Below are 24,661 nucleotides of genomic sequence, written 5' to 3'. Positions count from 1 at the left end.
TAGAATACTTCTCTTTTGCAGCCCTACTGGAACTTGGTCTTCCCCAGGTTTGTGGTATGTCTTCGACGCAGTTTATTCATTATTAACCTAATAAAGAAGCGCAGCTACATGTTTGCATGAGTTTCCAAGTCCGGCCGGGCAAGGGCCGTAAATCTATAAAAAGAAAGGTCGATTAGAGAAAAAATCACGGATAAGAAAGTAATAATAATAATAATAATAATAATAATAATAATAAATCATAAAGTATTGCAATATAAACTTAGGGAGACATAGAACTTACCTCAAGTGATACTTGGTAAGGTGGATGAGTAACAGACGTTTGCCGGACCACTTCTGCTTTTAATAAAGAAAAAATCACCCCTCTTCATTTCTTTTACATTATTCACATGCCCACTAATACAAATATTTTTTTTCCCTTTTAATAATCCATTCTCACTAATGTCACAGTCTAGTATATACAGTCACGAAGCTCAATATGTAGTAAATATGCATCCATAAATAGTTGCTAACCACTAGGATCGCTACTATCTCCTCATCACAGACAATGCGAAATAGTACCTGCACAGTCTATTGTTCCTAGTACCCTCACAACTCAAGCCTCGTGACTGTATATACTAGACTGTGCTAATGTTACAACTTTTTATCGGCAAAAACCCGCATGTAATTTCTATATCACACGTGACTAGTGAATGAATGCGAGCCTGTAGTTCATTACGAATTGAGACACTGCGCGGCGCCACCAATACGATATTCACACCCATGCACGGTGCCTTATTACTCCTACGCTTATATCTCCATGTTCTTATTCATTCATACATTGACCTTAGGAGTACGTTGCTATGGGAACTGCTACTATGTTTATGTTATAAATCGGAGATAAGTATGGGGTCACTGCGGATTTGACAGACGTATGGCGAAATAGGCCTATCAGTAACCTCATCTAACCCTCCAAACCATCGCGTCATGACCTGCACTGTATAGCGCATGAAGTCGTTAATCTTTTTGTGTTGATTTATTACAGCGTGCATGGTCACGTACTATATTTCAGTTAAATTTGCATGATATGTATTCAGTTTAGTTTTATCTTATCGACGGGAATTCCAAATTGGTGTAAATTCTTTGCTTACAGTGTTCCATTTTTAGCAATTATTTTATTGAAGATCCATTTTAAACGTTAGAATCTCTTCAGTCGATAACACAAATGTGATATTGAAGGTTGATATATTTTCGCAATCATGATAAATGCGAAGTGTGTCCAAATGCTGTCAAAATAATAATTTTATGTTTAAAAACATGTTACGTATATTAGTGTATTTTTTTAATCAGCTATAAAACGTGAAATTGAATACAAAATGCAAAATACTGTATATGTGTTTCTGTGAAATAAGAGCGGAATTACTTTTTGTAAAAGATTTTTTGTGTTTTTGTAAAAAAAAATCAGAATCTATCTAAAAACCCCGTTACATACATTTTTTTCAAATAGTTTGTTCTCATTAAAAATAATTATCTCCATTATTTTTAATCTTCACTTATGAACATTGTTGTATTTTGACCTTTTTAAGTATTTAATTAGTTTGTTCTCATTTGAATTTTGGAGTTGATCACAGGTACCCCTACTACCGGGTTGTTACGGGAAATGGTACTACCACCAATCGATTCTTTACATAGGTTCTGCTTATCAAAATTTTTATGAACAACCAATATCATATAGTTTTTGAGAAAAAAAGCCTGATACGGGTGGTCTGAAACATCCGGTATACCTCTGGTGTGCTAGTTAAATGTGTTTCTAATATCTAATACCAGGTTTCTGATTGGAACTATCACGAGACTCGTTTTTAAAGTGAGTACCGATAATATAAAAATAATAAACACAATATTGTTTCCAAAATACTTTATTTTCATTGGATTCTACACACCTTAAACTTCTTCTCCACATAGTTTTCGCCATTATTGAAGCACGTGTCATAAAGGAGGTCCAATTTTTATATCCCTTCGTCATAGAAAATGATGCCGCCTATGATGAAAACCAACCCTGCACTGCTTTCATGTCATCATTGTTATCGAAATGTTCTCCACCAAGGAATTTCTTCAGATGAAGAAACGTAAAAATTAGTGCTGTTGATCGAACAAAATATTTAATCGATTAACTATTTGAATTTAGTCGATAGGTTAAACCAAACGTAAGTGCAAGTTTGAACCAATAAATTACTGAGATTTGCGATAGATTAAGTAGTTTAGAAAATTGTATATTTTTGTATTTAGATAATTTTCTAATTATTAAGTTTATACTTTTGTGAACTAATATCAATAAATCTAAATGTAAACATATTTATTATGAGCCTTATAATTTATTGTGTCAATTTCTCCGGGAATTTTTGAGACAAACATAAATAACAAAAAGTATGAAGACTCACCTAGTTAATACTGCTTCATCCATGATTTTAAACATGTGAGTGCATTCACATACTCCGAATTAAGTGCCACTCTACGTTTAGTAACGTTTCCTGCATCACTAAATACGAAAAAACTTTTTTTCTGTCAAGCACTTCTCCACAATCGTTCAATTTAAATCCAAATGTTTCACCGAGTTTACCTCTCAAATTCTCATATGACATAATGGAATTTACACTTTTCACAAACCACAGAATTCTTTACCAAACTAAACACACAACCTTCATATACAACGCACTACAGAAACTGCAACTGCAAAAGTACAGCGGTCGAAACAGAAGACTGGCCTCTATTGTAATCGAATTACCAGATTTTAGAAAAAGAAGAAGATAGTTACGCTCTCACTTGCACACAGTGTAGACATGGCTATTTTATAAGGGATGAGAGGAACGAATCCCAGAAAAGTATGTATTTCATATGCTAGAAAGATGAGCTGACAACATGGTGGAAGTTTTCTTGGAAAACCATAAAACGTAATTAGGGTTTCGCATTGTGTTTCAACTTTCAATAGAAGTGGACTAGGTCACTGTCCTTATATCTCCAACTCTTTCTGAAGTGTTTGTGCAAAGATTTTCGATACGCTACCTGGTTTACAGTTAGAAAATAACAGTAATATTGTGCTTTTAAGTAAGCAATTTCCGAGAGAGAAATATTGTCTGAATTTTTGGTATGAGTTTGTATTAACAAAATAATTGATATAAATTACAACCGATTAATTTTAATCGACTCGATTATTCGATTAAATATTTTTGATCGATTAATCTTACAACATAAATTCATCGATTAATCGATTAAATCCCACAAAACTAGTAAAAATCACTTGGTCCCAAGTCATGGCTGTAGGAAGGATGGTCAAATTATTCCCAGCCAAATGACGCGATGAGGTATTGGATTTGTTTGGTTGGGACAGGCAAGGCGTTTTGCTTCTTGAATTCAGATGCAGAAAAAGGTGAAAATACTTCCCACATGAACCAGGTGTGTCCTGGTTTTGTGTTGTCTCAAAAAACGGTGTTCTTTTACTACTCGTATGTTGACCACATAAATGACGAGTTCTGCTACTTGTAAACGTTTAGTGTTCTTTCATGATTCATATGTAAATGGGAATGGATCGAGCCTAGGAGTCAAACTCATGAAATTTATTATTATTATTATTATTATTATTATTATTATTATTATTATTATATTGATAAAAAGTAGCGTATTTGTATATAAATTCAATCGATTCCAATTCAATTCACGTTTTACATCATCAGTTTCTTGTCCCTTTCATAGAGACTGGATCCGCATCCCCGTCCTCTTGATGTTTTTGTACCGTACTGACCATATAGCTAAACGTTCCTCATTCTTGTGAATGTTTACTGTAGGGTCATAATCAGGGGCAGATATTTATGGAGATTAATTTTATCATTTGTGTTTTTTTTAATATTGGTGTCGGCGAAGATTGTTGGAGGTTGATTTGTACTCTTTGCGGAGATTAATGGAAATTTTGGAAAATACAATTATTTTGGAATTGGAGTATTAACTCAGTATGAATATTACTTTCCAAATAATTAACACTAAAGGTTCGTTGGATTCTGGTAAAGATGCGGTATGGCCAATAGATAATATTTGTTGGATTGAGACTGTATTTAACACACATTCATTAAAAACGAAAAAAAACTTGCAGCCTTCAGATTAACACTTTTACGGGTAAATTATTAGCGAAATGTTGAATTCTCCATCTTTTGAGTTCACTAATGTAATCAGAACACCTGGAATACCATGTAATGTAGCCTACTTGGATATATATATAACAAATTCAAGTGAAAAAAAAATTCTTAAAAAACTCAGAATATGAAATTCACTGTAAAACGACGCAATAACAATAATTCGCGAATGTGTTCGTATTTCGCTATTAGAATTCTATTTCGCGGTTTGTCGCTATTGTTTTATTCGTACATTATTAATCAAAATCACTTAATTCGTAAAGATTAGTAAAACTCTATTGTATATCAATTATGACATGATTTTTGCGATCTCCATAAATACCCAGCCTGGTCATAATCCATATAGGATTTAGGGTGGACGAAAAGTGCAAATTATTGAGGTAGACTACTACATTTTTATTCTCATTGCCATTATTTTCTCTGTACTCTTTGGTTGATGAACGCGCTTGTTTAGATTCTTAACCAGCATTAGACTTTCATAAGCAGCGAGAATCTCGTCATATGTTCAGCATGGTCCAAGGTCACCGCTTAAGACAACACAAAAAAATAGATGAAGACATACTCAGCCCCTTGGCAAAGGGCTTAACTTCGTAATACTCTGCCGGAAATGGAATCATGGTGCACGGATTTGTGGCCAAAATCTCTATCGGATAGAGGTCTAAGCCACAGTGAAGCTTATTACAGTCCATTAGTCCTCAACTACACGTCTGGTCCTATTTATTGTGCGGTTTCTCCATTTCAGTGTTAACCTCTTGACTTCGGCCACGAACTTTAACACCATTAGGTCTGAGAAATTTTGGAAGAAGGATTTATTTCGCGAAATAAGGACAGACATTACTGTTACAATTGAGTACATTTACGCGCGAACTTTGAGCCAGCAGATAGAGCAGAGAGAGTAACGAACTAAAATTGTTTTTTTTTCTGCGGTCTCCGTGACAAGATAAAGAAATAATCTACGTAATTTTCATATTATCTGCAATAATTGCAAAACCTCGTATTGCCTATTTCTTGGACTTCAGCTTGGAGGATGTTTTTAACAGAATAACTTCGAGGCTGAGATTGACTTTCAACGTTTAGATACATAATGCTTCTTCCTCATATAGGTGGTGTGAAAGATAATCCAGGTGCTTTCAAGAGCCTGAGACCCTTGTCCTATCTGTTTATAGTTAACTGACGGCCCCTCACAAAAATAATTCAAATCTGCACCTTTCAGATTACCTGAGATTTGTAGTGATCAGTGTGGCTGTGGGACTATTTTCGAACTACAGTAGAGCATCAATTATCCGAAACAATTGAGGACGGGAGTATTCGGATAACTGATTTTTCGGATAACCAATCATTTACGAAAACAATTTGAACCCGTGTCATAGGATCAGTATATGAAACAAAGAAATACTGATATTAAACACGAAACTGTACATACAGTATAAATTTTGTATCACGCGTCTTACAAATAACACAGAGAACTGACTAGCCTGTTTGACAAGTTCAAAATGGCCATTAAAGTAGGCCTACAGTTTAGGAAAAGAAGTCCATTTTTTTTTTGCTTCAGAGCTGAGATTCATTTTTTTTTTTGCCGCTAAATCTTGCAAACAGCACTAGCGAAACTTCTACATGGCGCGCGCGCAAATTTGAATTTGCCGACTGAAATGCTTTCGGTTAATCGATGTTTCGGTTGATCGGTATTCGGATAATCGATGCTCTACTGTATTTTTGTTATAGGCCGAAATTGCTCAATTACTGTATTATTTTTTTCATAATTTCTGCATTTCTTCAGTGCGTGAAAATGAACGTTAAATGAATAATTACACCTGAGAACACTTTCGGAAACAGTTCAAAATATTTTACTTTGAGGAAATAACAATGAAAATGATAAATAATAAAAACAAATAAATACATGGATATTAAGTTATGAAAAAGATAAATATGCACTATAAAGGAATGAATGAATAAATAAACAAAAAACAACGAAAAATTAAAGACGACAAGTAAAGAAAGATGTACAGAACGAAGAGAACAAAGACAGAAAGAACAGGACGAAGAAACTATAGGAGTAGAAGGAACATAGAAAAAGAGTTTTAAAAGAAACATGGACTCATATGATCTTAGTTTCGTGCGTCTTTATGTGTCGAAATCATATGACACTTAAAACCTAAACTTGCAAGACTGCGGAGAAGTTTTCGACTTACGAAGGTTTTGCTGCACACTGCAACTTAGGGCCCTTACACACGAGCGACTTTTAGCCGCCAAGGTCGGCTGCAAAAAGCAGTCGACCTTAGAGCCCTTTCACACGAGCGACTTTTTGCCGCCAAGGTCGACTGCAAAAAGCAGTTGACCTTAGCGGCTTGTCGCGGGGATGCAGTCGGTAATGTATTTAAATGGAAAACGCCGGTTGCTTTACACACGAGCGCTGACCCCGACGGCAGACCGACTGCAGCCGCTGTCTTGCAGTCTGTCCCCGCGACCGGCGGCAGCGTTTTCTGCTTTCACACGGACGGCTTTTAGCCGCCAAGGTCGGCGACACGCAATGGTTCAAAACATTACAATTAGCTGGAAATAATTAATATCTTTTCTCCTATTTAACAGATTATCATGTAACTTTGTACAGTAGTTACAGGTAGTATATTTGTTTTGTGTACAAACTCCGGTAACATTTTTATAAGGAAACTACCTCTTATATGTCGGCTTCGGTAGCGTAGTTAGCCGTCTGTGCTCGAGGTTGCGGGTTCGATCCCGGCTCAGGTGGAGCTCATTTAAGTGTGCTTAAATGCGACAGGCTCATGTCAGATTTACTGACATGTAAAAGAACTCCTGCGAGACAAAATTCCGACACACCAGCGACGCTAATATAATCTCTGCAGTTGCGAGTGTCGTTAAATAAACCATATTTTTTTTACTACTCCTTATGAGGTGCATCTAGAGAAAATTAATAACTTTTCTCCTATGTAACAGATTTTCATAAAACTTTGTGCAATAGTTTCGGGTAATTTATTTGTTTTGTATACAAACTCCGATTACGTTGGTACAAGAAGAACTACCTCTTGTAGAGGATGTATTTAGAGAAAAATTCATAACTTGTATCCTATTTAACCGATTTTCATGAAACTTTGTGCAATAGTTTCGGGTAGTATATTTGTTTTGTTTACAAACTCTGATTATGTTGGTACAATAGAAACTATCCCTTACAGAGGGTGTATTCAGAGAAAAATTAGTACATTTTCTTCTATCTAGCAGATTTTTATGAAGCTCTGTACAGTAATTATAGGTAGTATATTTGTTTTGTGCAAACTGCGATTACGTTTGTATAAGGGAAACTACCTCTTATAGGGGTGCATTTAGAGAAAAATTGATAACTTTTCTTCTATTTCACATATTTTCATGAAACTTTGTGCAGTAGTTACAGGTAGTATATTTGTTTTGTATATATATATTGATTACGTTTGACTAAGGAAAACTACCCCATATAGGGAGGTGCATTTAGGCAAAATTATCAACTGTCCTCCTATTTAACAGAAAATACGTTGAAAAGTATGCTACGAAAGCGACTGAAGGTAAATGAAATTTATAGCAACATGAAACAGAAATATCTCAGAGTAAAGTAATATGTAGCTTGTTTGAGTTAAATTAAGTAATTTTTTTAATCTCAAGACAAAGTTAGAAATAAAAAATGAGATTTTGTACTGCTTAAAAAGACGTCAAGTAAGCCACAAAACATAAATTAATAACACTTGCCAATCACTTTACATGATAGAATATACCTTGAAGATGAGTTTCCACCTCGTTTCACTTAGTTAAAATCGCAATAGAAGAATACAACTCTACTCCACAATCGCCGTCACGGGCATGGCTTGCGGGGCTGTTTTTCCCTATGCTTACTCTATCATCACGTTCTCCTAAGTAACATGATTATTTAATTTTATGAGTAGGTCAGAAAATCGATTTTTGGCCGCACAGATTGTTGATTTGGACAACTGCGTGACAGTTTCATTCTGACAACTGAGCTCTAAAGATGGAATCTTTCGATACAGATGCATTCATCGCAGAAATACAAAGTGAGTCTGCTATATGGGATTACCAAAGTGATAAATACAGTAATCGACTTGGAAAAACAAAAGCTTGGGAACAAGTGTGTTGAAATTTCACACAAACTTCATGGAACTCAGCAGTAAGGAGAAGAATGAAATTGGTAAGTACACATAGGCCTGAATACCGGGTGGCGCAAAAGTCATTTTACACTCTTGAAAATAAATATCATTGCAGTAATATCACGAAAACAACGCATGTAATTTGGCACCAGTAATTTACTAGTGGAGTTTAAGGTTAATATCGTACATAATTGTACTTTTTCAGGTTGGTGACGAAACAAAAGACAAACATTTAGGTTGGTATCATATATAATCGAAGTTTTGCAGGTTGGTAGGTAACAACAGAAAAGACAAGCAGTTAGGTTGGTATCATAGATATAGGCCTAATCGAAGTTTTGCATATTGGTAACGAAACAAAATACAAACATTTATGGTGGTATCATAAACAATCGAAATGTCGGGTGTGATTGGATCGTAGCTAATTTATTGACGGCAATCTCAATATGCGCATGTATACGATACTTGAATTTACTTCGATATGTGATACCAAAACTTACCTCCCCATTATAGTAGAGATATTCATGTGTACTTGGTTCAGGTTTTTAAGCTTAGAGTGATAGGATGGTCTGCAGCCATTAAAATGTCATCACGTTCACCCGATTTCAGCCCAAAGGACTTCTATCTGTGGGGTGGATTAGCAGATACATGGTCCAATATTGAACTGCCCATATTACGAAAATGTTCATTATGTGGTAACGTCCACTTATGTAAAATGTCAAAGCTCAGAAAATGTCCAATTACATAAAGTCCAAAATTAAAATGTCCAAACTGGCCAAGGGGCAGTTCTTAATTGAATATGATCCAATGCCTAAAATGTCCACTTGGAACGAAGTTGTGTAAAATTTCCAGACTTACCTAAAATATGTTACTAATGAATAGTGATTAAAAAGTGTTACGGTAACTGTATTTAAATTAGTTCAGTTAATTTATTCAGAATTGTTATAAGAAGGCACTGAAGAAATACATTAAAGTTCACCTTGATGATTATCATCTTCAGGTTGTGGGTCAGAAAGCAATTTTAGGCGGAAAGAAATTACTCTTAAGTAGCGAGGTGTATCATTGTCGTCTTTTATTTACTGGTATCTGGTTACAAGATTTTCCACTTGTAGATTGTGAAGGTATTTTCTGCTTAGTGGGTGTTTAATATTTTCATGTCCACCTTCATGTCTTCATGGGCTCGAAGCTCGTGAAAAAGGCACTGAAATTGGCCATACTGCGTTCGTTGCGTAAGAATCGGATGTATCCAGTATTTTCTATGTTTAGCACGCCTCCTTCTACGACGGAGAAGAAGTAATAAAAGTAGTTCTTCATCGACGTCCATTACTACAATGCGAGTGAAAAATGATACACCTCTTGCAGTTCGACTGCCGCCGGAACCGACGACACACACCGCCCGTGTCGACTGCAGAGCCGCCCATGTCGACTGCTTCTGCCGTCGAAAAACCGCTCATGTCGGCGGCAGACCGACTGCTTTTTGCAGTCGACCTTGGCGGCAAAAAGTCGCTCGTGTGAAAGGGCCCTATTAGCGGCTTGTCGCGGGGATGCAGTCGGTAATGTATTTAAATGGAAAACGCCGATTGCTTTACACACGAGCGCTGACCCCGACGGCAGACCGACTGCAGCCGCTGTCTTGCAGTCGGTCCCCGCGACGGGTGGCAGCGTTTTCTGCTTACACACGGACGGCTTTTAGCCGCCAAAGTCGGCGACACGCAATGGTTCAGAACATTACATTTAGCTGGATATAATTAATATCTTTTCTTCTATTTAACAGATTATCATGTAACTTTGTACAATAGTTACAAGTAGTACATTTTTTGTATACAAACTCTGATTACGTTTGTATAAACGAAACTACCCGCTATAAAGGGTGCGTTTAGAGAAAATCAATAACTTTTCTCCTATTTAATAGATATTCATGAAACTTTGTACAGTAGTTACACGTAGTATATTTGTCTTTTATACAAACTTTGATAACGTTTTTATAAGAGAAACTACCCCTTATGTGTTGCATCTAGAGAAAATTATTAACTTTCTCCTATGTAACAGATTTTCATAAAACTTTGTGCAATAGTTTCGGGTAGTATACTTGTTTTGTATACAAACTGATTACGTTGGTACAAGAGGAACTACACTTACGGGGGATGTATTTAGAGAATAATTAATAAGTTTTCTTCTATCTATCAGATTTTCATGAAACGTTGTAAAGTAGTTATAGGTTGTATATATTTGTTTTGTATACAAACTCCGATTACGTTTGTATAAAGGAGACTACCCCTTATAGGTGTTGAATTTATAGAAAAATTAACAACTACTCGTATTATTAACTTTTCTTCTATTTAACAGACTTTCATGAAATTTTGTACAGTAGTTACAGGTAGTATATTTGTTTTGTATAGCAACTCTTGTTACGTTTGAGAGAAAGGGGTGCATTTAGAGTAAATTAATAACTTTTCTCCTATCTAACAGATTTTCATTAAAATTTGCACACTAGTTATAGGCAGTATATTTGTTTTGTATACAAACTCTCATTATACCCCATTGTAGGGGTGAATTTGGATAAAATTAATACCTTTCCTCATACGAAACAGATTTTCACCAAAATTGTACGGTAGTTAAGGGTAACATATATGTTTTGTGTACAAGCTCCAATTATATTTGTGCAAAGGAAACTATCCCATTATAGGAGTGAATTTAGACAAATTTAATAAGTTTCCTTCTATCTATCAGATTATGATCAAACTTTGTACAGCAGTTAGAGGTGAAATATTTATTTTGTAACAAGAGGCAAAGCTTTCTCAGGAGTTAGTGGAATAGGCTTTATAACAGCTGACATGTACGCTCTTTTTATTTTGTGGCACGTTTCGGTGTAGTAATTGTAATTTCCTTCACAAAATTAGCAGCATCTTTCTTTCCCTGATCTGTCAAGCTTATCTGTGTCAGAAAGAGAAGTTACTCCTTTTTTGAGACTGCAGTGTGTGTGGTAATTTAACGACGCTGTATCAACCACTAGATAAATTAGAGTCGATAGGATTTGTGATAGTAAGATGTTATTTGACGATATGAGACCGAGGATTCGCCATAGATTACCTGACATTCGCCTTACAGTTGAGAAAAACCTCGGAAAAACCCAACCAGGTAATGAGTCCAAGCGGGAATCGAACCCACACCCGAGTGCAACTCCGGATCGACAGGCGAGCACCTTAACCGAATGACGCCGGTGGCCTGCAGTATGTTTCTAACTTTCCTTCTCTCAGACCTCTCAGAAGATTCAGAAAACATTTTCCTAGGTCTGATTCGTCTGTCACTTTTTCCAACAGATGATCGAATGATAGCCCTGATATTCTGAAGTAGTGAAGAAAATTATCTTCATAGGCACGAAGCTCGTGAAAAAGGCAGTGAAATTGGCCATACTGCGCTCATTAAAAGACAATCCAATGTTTCCAATATTTTCTGCATTTAACACGACTTTTTCTAGGATGGAGAAGAAATAATAAAATTAGTTCTTCCTCGACGTGCATTATTATATTACGAGTGAAAAATGACACACCTTTTGCAGTTCGCCTGCCGTCGGAACCGACGACACACACCGCCCGTATCGACTGCAGAGCCGCCCATGTCGACTGCTTCTGCCGTCGAAAAACCGCTCATGTCGGCGGCAGACCGACTGCTTTTTGCAGTCGACCTTGGCGGCTAAAAGTCGCTCGTGTGTAAGGGCCCTTACTGTGAAAAGTTTTGATATACTGTGTCCAGGACCTGGAACTGGATTGTGTATACTTTATTTCTGTTATTCTGCGGCGGCGTCATGTGATAGTGATCGTGTGGCCAAAGTGTCCCACTGCTTGTGAAAGTAGATAGCTAAGAATCTGAAAAAGCATGTGCATCAGTAACTTGTAGTAAAAGTTAGTAAGTATGTCGTTGATGTTGTTGTTGTTGTTGTTGTTGGTGGTGGTGGTGGTGGTGGTGGTGGTGGTGGTGGTGGTGGTGGTTGTGGTGGTAGTTATGATGATAATTTTAAGATTTGTTGAAATACCTAACATCATAAATATAATAATTATAATACAAAAATAAATAATTATTTTAACGTAAACAAAAAAGAGCATTGGTTATTTTAATTACGATGATACTACTGCTACTACTGCTACTGCTACTACTATTACCCATTATCATCAAAGGTAAATTACCAACTACCTCTGCTAAAAAGTAGGCGTACTATATCATCTCGAGTTTTTTTCCTGTAAATATTCTACTGATTTGTATTTGATTTGCTAGGCAATGGATTATTTTTGTTCATATCTGTTGTTGGTATTGTTTAGAATATATTGAATAACAATAACATTTAACTCCGTATCTATTTACGGTAACCAATTAAATTGCTGTTAATTATCTTCCATTTCTAATTGGTAATGTGCTTCTGCGTTTCTTTCGGAATAAAAGGCATGTGTGCAAAATCAGCAGCTAAAGAAATAAATGAAGTCGAAAATGAAGGGATGATCAATAGTAGGACGGCATCAGACTAGTTTTAGGGATTCAATTTTGGAGATCTAAGACTTGAAGGTAGACGTCGCACAGGAAGACCACCTATTGTAGGGAATAAGGGCGTTTCCACCAAACTGGAAGAGCAGCCACTCGCCAGTATCAGTAATTCGTCAGCAAGTCTTCATGTTTCTAAGGCCACAGACTGTCACCATCTTCCAATTTGGGATTGTGTATAAACGGTGACGATTAGATTCGCAACAATTGACCGAAGCACACTTATAGGATAGAAACTTGAGATGAGCTACTGTAATATTCTTGTTAGTTACAATATTGCATCTTCTTAAGATGAAATAATTTACCAAATAAAATAAGCATTATGTATGTAGGCCTATGTATGTATGTATGTATGTATGTATGTATGTATGTATGTATGTATGTATGCAGGCGCGGATACAAGGGGGGGTCTGGGGGCTATAGACCCCCCTATCATTTCAAAGACTTTTTTTTTATTTAAAATGTACAAAGCATTATTTTTTCATTCATATAACTTCTATGATTTCTTCACTCTCTAAACTTCATATTATTTTGCTATTTCACTTTGACATAAAACTCTCTTTACAGTTCGCAGTGAATAGATCAGGTAAGTGGTCGCATGTCGCATTCCTTAGGGGTCGTTACCATGGGGTTTAACAATAGCTCGGACTTCGGAACGGAAATCTAACGGTAACCACCTCTACCACACTGTAGCTAGGCTGCTACCAATATCTTTGTTATCGTACTTTACAATAGCCACTACATTCGACTTCTGAATTGAGACGAGAAGTGATCAGTCTGCACAGGTGAATTATTTAGTGTAACAGTTATAAGAAATTATAAAATGTCGGAACGTAAGTTTCAAACAAATATCTTACAATTTTTCAAGAAGCCGTGTGGTGAAGTGAAAGAAAAGTGCAGTACGGATGACAATGATACAACTGATGAAGAAAAGTGTATGCCTGTTAATACCGTAACAGGGAATCGGTTATGTGCGGTGAAAGTGATGACGCTAGTTCGACGACTCATAATGTATTAGATATTGGTTGCTTAGTGGAAAAAGAAATATGCAGTGACGAGATAAAATACAAAGCTCTAACAAATCCATGGGTTCCAGACGAAAAATATCCATTTCCGAGGACACTAGAATCGGGACAGTCTAGACAATTTCAGCATGCGTGGCTTAAAAGATTTCCATGGCTGTCTTACAGTAAGAAGGATGAAGGTGCGTTCTGTCACCTGTGCGTTTTATTCGGAACTAAAGAGGGAGGGCGAAGCAAACTTACGTTACAGAATTTAGTTACGAAACCTCTAAGAAAATTCAAAAAGGCCTCTGAAATATTCAGGAGACATTCAGAGAACAGTTATAACAAAACTGCTCTCTTAAAATGTGACAACTTTAAACGAGTGTTTGAAGGTAAGGTAGAGAACGTTCTGGTTCAATTGAATAATGAAGTGTTACAAACAATACGCGAAAACAGGATGAAACTTGTCCCAATAGTAAAAACAATTATTTTGTGCGGCCGACAAAATATTCCATTAAGAGGACACAGGGATGATGGTGCGATTGACTTGGAAAGCGAAAATCAAAACGAAGGTAATTCCAAGGAGCTTCTTAAATATCGCGTTGATGCCGGTGATCAGATTCTGCATGTTCATCTTAAAAATGCCCCAAAAAAACTCTTCTCTAACAAGTAAAACAACGCAAAACGATCTCATAAACTGTTGTGGCACCATTATTGAAAAGAAAATTGTTGAAGAGGTTAATCAAAGTAAAACATCTCAGACGACTTCAGCTTCGTTAAACTGTAAGTAACATTTAATCGACTTTCCATTCCAGTCACCATTTCCTTTAGAATTAGAACTAACTGAAGACTTAGAACCTAAGAGTGACAATATTGTTGTGGTTTATTTATTTGTTTTTAATCCCATTGTTCTGTGTAATGATTATACTACTGTATTCATATGTTAATTGAGGGGTTGGTGCAAGAAAGGCACTTCTCTCAAATGCAAGTTTAGAGAAAATTGATGTTGGAAACTCAAACCGTAATAATGTTATCTATGCATGCCTTTACATTTTGTGTACCGGTACTCCTGACCTCTATGATTACAGTATTGAACTACAACTTTGTGATCATATGCATAACAGATCAGAGATCACAATAAAGCTTTTTACTCAAAAAGGGCACATCCTCTAAAATGCCCTTCTTGCACCCAGCCCCTCAATTATTATTAGCCCCCCCTATTATTAAATTCTAGATCCGCGCCTGTATGTATGTATGTATGTATGTATGTATGTATGTATGTATGTATGTATGTATGTATGTATGTATGTATCTATGTATGTATGTAAGTAACTTAGTAAACTGTTCGAAGACGGGTTGGAACCTCATAAATGACACCAATAACGCATCACTCATGAGGCAACTAAGCAAGAAGATAGTGGAGTATCTATGTTCTTAAATAATTCACTCCATTAGTCAAGTGCAAGGTTTATACAGTACAACGGCGGTGTTTTGAATGTACCAAAAGAAAATTCAACTGCAGTAATATAATAAAGTAGGTTATCGCACCGAAATAAAGGGGGAAAAGGTGTGTTTTAGGAAATATCATTAAAATGAATGAAAGTAAATTTCTGGTTAAAGTTCGCCAAAACATTAAGTACCTAATTATGACCGCGTTACCGTTTTATTTGTGGTCTATGGAAAATACCATGAAATTATTATCCACATTGTTTATGAATATTACGGAACAAAAACTATCACAAGGGCCATGACCGATTGGATCATCTTGGCTGTCTACGTATGCGCGGACTTGGTTAATAAAAACCTGAACTAACCCAATCTAACCTCCGTATATGCAAGATGTGTAACCGGAACAAAAAGGGATCTTGATTTGATCTGGAGTGTACACGCGAAAATAAATTGAAGTAAGAATCACGCTGCCACTGCATGAGAGGTCCGCGCATGTACCACAGCAAAACTGTTCCTGTCGTGAGCCCCTTAACTAAGACATTTAATCTACTTGCAATATTTACGCAAATACATCTTGTCGCTAAGAGTAGTGCTCAGTAATTTCAGAACGACAGAGATAGAGAGAAAAAAAAATTCTCCTTCTAACGAAGCCTCAGACCAATGTCATGTCCTTATGTTGGCGACATTGTGTATTTAGTTAAATTTGGTCGTAACCGTAACGGCATGGTACAAAGCTACCGTACCAGTTTAACGTATTAATATAAATGAATTAAAATAGAAAATACATAATTTATTCTGCTCAATGAAATATAATTAGCATGCAGGACATTAAAATCAGTAAAATTAATGTAGAAATGACAGCATTACAACCACGGTTCTCGAGTTCTGAATTGTTACGTCTTCACATTAAAAATGTCAAATATATTGGTTACACAGAATGTGGTTAATCTATTTGGAATATGGAATTCTGTTGTGCTGCAGTTTCTTCAAATACTTAACTGTTAATGAGACTCACTATAACACCTAGATAGTGATACAATCTGCAGGTAATTTTCGAGATTAACTCCTGAATAATTGCACTGACCCATTACATGTCTCTGTAAAAGATGTATTAAATTTTGCGGCCACACCCCTTTCAATACGGTCGGAAGTGTTTACTATATCACTTGGATCTGGCAATGTGCCTGGAACAGGTCGTGTGACTTCCAAGATAACACGTGTTCTGCATCTCAGATAAACGCTAAGTAAGCCAAATTGGACCTCTAAGACCAAAAAATTACTAAGTGTGGCCAAAAGTACGACCAACTGTAATGTTGTTGAACGAAATTTGCTATCTTTATGAGTGTTTTAATAGTTTCTGCGTTGATCTGTGCTATTTTTATCACAAGTGGAAGATAACAACACTGTGACCTCTCGAAAAGGGAACTTTCCAAAGAGATAACTCCAGAATCGTCATGTATGGAATTGGAATTTGAAATAGTACAAACAGTAAAACATTCATAAGCGCGGTTGTAATTTTCCTTTTATTTCATAAAGAAGTTAGATATAAAATGATAGTGTAATGACTGTTAAAAAATTCCTGTGTACGTGAATCTGAGAAAAGTTTAAAAGGTTAATCCATGTTCAATGGCAGTGACACAAAACTTACATTATATATGTAAAAATTCACAAATTTAACATTTTCTGGTGTAAACTTTAACAATGCACAAAAATAGTTCAGATTGCCATTACGTGTGACAATGAAACAGTATGCAAATGAAACGAGTATGTTACATACTTCTTGACTCATCTGTAAATAACTTTGCCCTTTTATTATTAAGAACATTCTGTTAGCTACTATTCCATTATGGTGGTACAATCAAATCCTATGAGAAAGCTTGGGTATTCAAGAACAAATGGTAAATGAAAAATTGAAACTCCTTGTTCATTACTCTGTATCAGCAAATTCTCTGTTCACTAACTTCTTTGCATAAATTATCATTTTTGTTTATTTCTGAGCTAACTAATTTAGTCAACAGGTAATTGAAATATATTACAGTTCTATATACTAAGCCAGGTAACTTCACTGAAATTAATCTTCCGTTTTAAATTTCTCCATTCGAAATATGAAGAGGGAGAATTATGACATACTGGAAAAAGAATTGGAACTTGTCACGGTATTACAATTTTTCAACATTCATTGTACAGTAAAACCTGTCTGAAAGATCACCACTATTGAGAGACCACTTCTCCTAAAGACCGATTTTGTAAAGACCTGAATTAAAAATCCATAAAACCAAGGTAAATCACACCCCTTTTAAGAGACCACCTCTCTCTCCGACCACCGACCACCGACCACCGACCAGTGATTGAATAGCCATTTTCTTAATTTTATCCCTTTTAAAAACCATAGGCTACTGTATTTTAAAAACTTACAATTTAGTATTTTATTACATTACTATAGCCTAAATAAATTCCAAGAAATTGGTACAGTACTAGAAGTTAAAATGATATTTGACAATGATGTTAAGTGGTACCGTATTCACATTGAATGCCCATCTCTGTTCTTAATTCCTTAAGGAATGTTGAAGATTGCTAGGAAAAAAAGTACAGTGATCAATTGCAAACGGCCTCCAAGGTATGACAAAGGGTTATTTGCACTGCTGTTTAACAGTTTCCTGGAAGGTAAGATTTCTCATGCCGTATGACGGTTTAATTTTTCGTTTTGTACACGAAAAATCAAATCGTTACTTGCTAATTACAGTACAATAATTTATTTTTTCTTCCCCCTACCTATTAGAAAAATCCGGTGATCAACCCACCGATGACGAGGATGAAGTTAAGTGAGAATTTCAACCTGTAAAATGTCACCAGGCTAGAAGAAGTCTTATATAATTCTGAGTTAATTCAACAATCGGCACCACTGAAAGACTGTATGAATGGAGAACAAATAAATGAACTTTAAAACATTTTAAAGGACAGTTTTGAAAATGAGATAGTAAAAAAGAAATGTATAAAAGTTAAGCGGAATTCAATTTATGATTTTGTTAAGCGGAGTAGGCCTATGTAATGAATGAAAGCAGAAAATTGTAAAAATAAAGTGAAATAAGAAATAAAGTTCTGATTTCAAGGTTTTATTGTTAGCAATATTCTTCACGTATTTTATTTGATTAACATAGAAACGTTTTAACCCATTATTTGTGTAAAATAACTCACCCTTATGGGAGACCACCTCTCTGAAAGACCAATTTTTCATGGAACCAGCAATGGTTGTTTAATACAGGTTTTACTGTATAAGTGAAGTAATTTCTTATTATTATTATTATTATTATTATTATTATTATTATTATTATTATTATCTTTAATTCTTTTATTTAAAACATATATTCATAGTGTGTCTACTGCCATTAATGCCGATTGCAAAGATAGGAGCCTTAACCTCCCGCCATCCTCTGGTCCAATTTGGCCTATAACGGGTCCTACCTCTACCTATATACAGAGTATAGCAAAAATACAACGGCCAAATTTGATAAGTAAATAAGAAAACATCTCTTGTGCGCATTTGAAAATGTGAAAATGTTTGATTTCCGTATTAGAGCTCTTTTTCTAGTATCTGGCCAAATGTGCCTTTCAAATATGCATGAATACATTGACCTCACAACGATGACTGTTTCCCCCCCCCCCCCTCATTTGTAATGTTATCCAAGAGACAGTATTTTTGTTACAATCTATGTATTGTATTCAGTATATAAGATACATCGACAAATGGAGAAGTGCAGATAGTATGTCATCAAAAGTGTTTGTGCGAGATCGTGCGTATTTGCTTGGTTTCCGCACAAAACCAATCCACGGAAAGTCTAAAATTCCACATTCAGTATTCCCAACCTAACACACATAAGTTAACAATTTCACTCTTCCTACCGCTTAAGTGACATATTGATTTTACTGTTTTAGGCTTTTAACATATTATTTTTAGAGACGTTAAATATAGTAATAATTATAAATTGGAAACTTACCACTGCAATTTCACATAAATTACACTGTTAAGAAACTGGGAAATCAATATTCATGCAAAAAAGTTTCACAATAGAAAAAACTGGTGGTGGTGCTCCAGTGACTCTGAATAACTGCACAAATGTAACAATTAATTTCAATGTGCAGAATTAGATGTCAAAGATATTTTACATTTCTAAACATCTCCTTTACCGGCAAAATTAAACTTGCCGATGTTATTACTGCAATATGTTATATAAATAATATTGTTAAAATATTAAAATGAAAAATAAATCATTACATAACCTTACCGTTTGTTTTAAGTTCGCATTTATAGACTGGGGGGGGGGGGGGAAGACAGACGTATATCACGGCCTGCTGGAGTATAGTAAACACAGAAAACATTTTAAAGCAACAATGTTGAAGACAGATATTTTTGTTTTGCAAATTTGCCGTCATTGAATAGAAACTAAGATGGAGATTTCATTGCAACTAATTAGAAATTCCTCTTTCAGGTATGTAATAAACGATCTTCGCACAAAATAATGTACGATACACGAGCGGTATGTTTTCTTTCAATTTTCGGAAATTAAAAAAGCTCAACTACGTTTCGCTTTTTCAAACTTTTCCTCGAACATGAAAACTTCAACATACCGCTCTTGTAACGCATATTACTATTGCATCGTTGAAATTCTCTACTGAATTATGCCGTCATCAAAACTTCTTCAGACAAAATGTTAAGGATTGAAGAATTACTTTGAAAAATTAACATTCTTAGACCTATGCTAAGTGTATTCATAGGTAAATTTACTAGCTGCACCTCATGCCGGTTGTTTGACGATATTTTTATGAATTTCTGGTCATTCAGCAAGCTTGAGGGTTGGGATGGAAGTTTTGCGATGGAGGTTGGAAACATTACAGGTCTAATTGATTTTTATATTTTGTAGACTTTCTCGCTTACAGCAGACAGAAATATTGCATTGGGGAAGGGACAATTTGACAAAAATTTCCTTATTGTAATAGTTATTTGAATTACTGCTTGAACGTATGATAAACGAATGTTTTTTTACTTGGTTATTTAACGACGCTGTATCAACTGCGAGGTAATTTAGCGTCGAAGAGAGTGGTAATATCGAGATTATATTTGGCGAGATGAGACCGAGGATTCGCTATAGATTACTTGAAATTTGTCTTACGGTTGAGGAAAAGTTCGGAAAAAACCCAACCATTCAATCAGCCCAAGCGGGAATCGAACCCGCCTCCGAGCGCAATAAACGAATGTTAACATACAATTTTGGACCGAGCTATAGTTGTCAAATGACTGTTCCTGACTGAAACTTCGCGGTGTTTAATCTCAACACTTCATGCGAGATTCATTAGAATATCCATAGAAGTAGGCTATGTCTTGTCCGAAATGTGCAGCTATTTTCATAAAGTTAGCTTATTTTTCTGTTGGCTTTGCATCGTTATCTGTTCACCTCAAAGTTTTTGTAGTTGAAAAGTTGCGTTAAAAAAAAAAGAATGATTTTATTCTCTTCTTCTAGACCTACGTTTTTGCATGATCAGTTCACTTCATTTTTTTGATAAGAATCTGAATTAATTTTCCTCTTTATCATCTTTAATGTTTCTGGATAGGGCTGTTAACATACCTATTTCTCCGTCTTAATTTCATTGCTGTTTTCATTTAAAATATGTTCAACAATAATATTACAACGCAGTTTATAACATAACTATTGGACCGTGGAATTTTCACACTCAACACCTGTATTCAAATCTCAGCATATCAAAATAGAACTTTTGATCGGTACAGGTAAATAGGTAACAGTTTGCCACAAGGTTTTCCGTTGTAGGCTTATTCCTGTTTCCCCTTATGCTATTGAGTCACTTCTCTATTATCATATCAGATAGAACGATAACAAACAATACGGACGAAATGCTTTCATAAATACTGTACAGATTTGTTTATCGTGATGTCTTGAATTCCTCTAAAATGCTTGAGTGTTTTCGCTGATCACGTGTTGCAGACACCTTTCCTTAAATTGTGGGTTTAGAGGATTATGTTAACGAATTAATCCTAAACAAAACTTTTAAAGATGGATTATAGATTATTATAGTGTTATCGATAACGCAGAAAAAGTTATCAGAGTTTGGATAGTGAACGGATATGAGTCGCTTAAGGGACATCGCAGTGAACAGCCACTTCAACCGTCCGCGCAACATGTTCGACTTCACGGGACCCCCCGCTGATTTCCGTGCGTTCATGGATTCCGACTTGGAACCATATCCATTTTACCGCCTTCGCGACTGCCGCGTCGGCTCTGCAGATTCATGAGGACTTCGTATCGTTGTAAGTGGAGGCTCTGGCCCCACTACGGTGAGAACAGCGAGACTCGTGGTCGCAAGAAATTAAGACTGCTGCCTCCTGTCTGTGGCATCGCTGGTACGGTGTGCAGCCATGCAGAAGTATGCGTGAGGTGAGTTTGAATACTTGCTTCATAATGATCTCATCTCTCATAATTTAGTATATATTTTTTTTTTTATTAATGTCTCTTAGCCGAAGGTTTTCCCGTCGATATATTTCCATCCCATTGTTAGTTTATTAGTCCTATATGTAATACAGAAAATCACGAAGAAAATCGTATGGCGAATATTGATGTTGGGCGCCATTGTGTGTCGTTAATTTCAAATAGAGACTCATTAATTTTGCTAAAAATTATACTTCACGTGCGCCATTCCCTGATAAATTGACTGGTTACGTCAGCGTATAGGGAATTACAAGTATGGACACTTCGCGTCGGTACCTTTGATGTAACAGCACTGATATCAATGACCTTCAAAAAGCTTGAGCGTGAGATTCTGCTTTTTCCCTAATAGTTGGCGCTGACATCACACCAGTTAGCAGTCGACACAGCGGAATATACAATCTAGGTACATTTTGTACTCAAATAAAATAAATTGGACCGATGAAATAATAAATCCGTCATTAACTCTAATGTCTAGACTCTCGAGTTCCTTTATAATGAGAGTTAAGACTTGACCCCATCAACAATTAAAATATGTAATGATTTGATAGCGCTGAAAATGGAAAAACAAAACTCCTATGAGAAGTAAAACCATACGCCTATAATATATTGTATACAAATATTAAACGAATTTGATACGTAATTTTATAATGTATTATATTATTTTATAATATAATTTATTATATATAAAACATAAAAAATATTATTACAACTAGTTTATCACTGAGAAATAAGGAGAAGCTGTTAACTTGAATTTATTTGAAGCAGAGCGTTACTGGATTATGCAGTAAGGTAGGCGATGTTTGGATCCTGTGTCTCAATTCTTATATTCAATTATTATCTTAGCGTGTGCTCGATTACACTAACCTCTAGCGCTTGAAAGTGGAACTAAACGCCGGCGCACAGAGAAACAAAATAGGAAAATTCACTGAGTGTCCATTCTATATAATCCCTATTCGCTGGTTACGCTGCATAGGTGTCTGACTCAAGCCGTCATAAATTTGTTAGGCATCACACACAACACGACTAGGGATGGATACACAATAGTTTTCGTCGTTGAAATTCTCTCTCTGCGCTTGTATTTTAGTTTTAGTAGCGATGAAAAGAATTAAAATAATATATAGGCATGCAGGATGGACTAATTGATATACCGTATTGATTGATCCTATGCGTTTAAGTAAAGAGACATTAATTTCTAATACGCGGATCTCTCGAAATAGTTCATGGCTCTTAGCTAGAGTGATAGGTTAGCATGAATGTTTCGACTGCCTGCCAATTCACACGGGAATAGTTTACAGGAGTCAAGTGCTTGAAGCAAATCGACTTTCCTTCGACTTTCCCCGTGTGATAGGTCGAGACAGTGAAGTTGTGACTTGGCGGTCAAGCAGAATTTGAGTTATCGTGATGTACTGAAGTACATATGATATTTCCGTGTAGAAATTCTGCATTACCATATGATGAAGGATGGGTGGAGCGGAGAAAAATTCTCTCTGGCACCGGGACTCGAACCCGGGTTTTCAGCTCTACGTGCTGACGCTTTATCCACTAAGCCACACCGGATTCCAGTTTCGATGCCGGATTGAATCCTCTCAGTTTAAGTTCCACCTCTTAGAAGCAAACATTCTGAGGGAACAGATAAAAAAGTTTTCTTTTTTTTCTTCCACCATGTTAATAATGTCAAAAAAGTGCTTATACAAATTTTGGCTATTCGACCGCAATTACAAGACTGTCCAGAAAGTGATTTTCTCTCGAGCCGTTTACAGAAAAATTGCACAATTGCATGGAAAGATTTATCGAAACAGATACAGCAGTTGTTGCACTATATGTCAACATATCCCTCACTGGAATTGAGACATTTGTCATACCATGGGTTCAATTTTTGTATCCTTGTGTCGTATAAGTCAGCCGCCTGGGATCTGAACCAGCGTTTGAGAGCCGTCTGTCTAAATTCCGGTGGGGAATATGTTGAAAAATAACTCAACAATAACTGTGTCTATTTCGATAAATTTTTCCAATGAAATTGTGTTTTCTTTTTGTTAAACGACCCCTGGTGAACTTATTTTTTACGGCTGTCGTAATTGCAGTCGAGTGGACAAAATTTGTATAAGCACTTCTTTTGACATTATTAACATGGTGGAAGAAAAAAAAAATACTTTTTTATTTGCCCCCATCAGAATGTTTGCTTGTTAGTTTCCCTTTAATGGCCAACCCTCATGCACTGTGTCACAGATGTGTGACAGTGGCACACACTATGTGCAGAGGTGCACTCATTACAAGTGACTAAGTGGCCGGGATCCGATGAATGAACGCTGTCTTTTAAATCACTAAGTGATTATATACGCATATCATATTATTGTGATGTACCGAAGTACATATGATATTTCGGAACTGGAATTCGGTGTGGCTTAGTGGATAAAGCGTCAGAACGTAGAGCAGAAAACCCGGGTTCGAGTCCCGGTGCCGGAGAGAATTTTTCTCCGCTCCACCCATCCTTCATCATATGGTAATGCAGAATTCCTGCACGGAAATATGATATGTATTTCGGTATATCACAATAATATGATAGGCCTATGCTTAAATAATCACTTAGGGTGTTATTCATAGACATTTCGCTAGTCCGCGCTGCGAGCGTGCTAAACTAGCCCCGACTATCGACTGGTTACTGGTACGGGATTCATATCATATCGCTAACACTGTTTATGAATACGAAAAACGTTAGTTCGCTGATCATACACCGGAAGCCCTAAGTGATTTGAAAGACGGCGCTCATTCCGTCGGATCCCGGCCACTTAGTCACTCGTAATGTGTGCACCTCTGCACGTAGTGTGTTGGACATTGTGCCACTGTCACACACTGTTGATTCACAACTTGCTCTTCGCACC

The 24,661-nt window shown here is 36.1% G+C and overlaps 1 protein-coding gene across 10 annotated transcripts in view; it reads left to right on the top strand.

Moving 5' to 3' along the window:
• The window catches only part of gem (transcription factor CP2 like gemini), a 506,340-nt gene that overhangs the window by 302,488 nt on the left and 179,191 nt on the right, over positions 1–24,661 (top strand). Inside the window, exon 1 of one of the 10 annotated variants that reach the window (XM_069828919.1) lies at positions 21,466–21,731. The exons of the other annotated variants lie outside the window; for them this stretch is intronic. Coding sequence (XP_069685020.1) covers positions 21,586–21,731 — 146 coding nt within the window. The 5' untranslated portion in view covers positions 21,466–21,585. Of the gene's footprint in view, positions 1–21,465; positions 21,732–24,661 lie in introns of those variants that run through there. 10 annotated transcript variants of the gene reach the window in all.

This window comes from Periplaneta americana, chromosome 1 (assembly GCF_040183065.1).
Source record: "Periplaneta americana isolate PAMFEO1 chromosome 1, P.americana_PAMFEO1_priV1, whole genome shotgun sequence".
NCBI classification, from domain to species: domain Eukaryota; kingdom Metazoa; phylum Arthropoda; class Insecta; order Blattodea; family Blattidae; genus Periplaneta; species Periplaneta americana.
The sequence above is the reverse complement of the archived record's forward strand: the minus strand, read 5'-3'. Positions and strand labels throughout refer to the sequence as shown.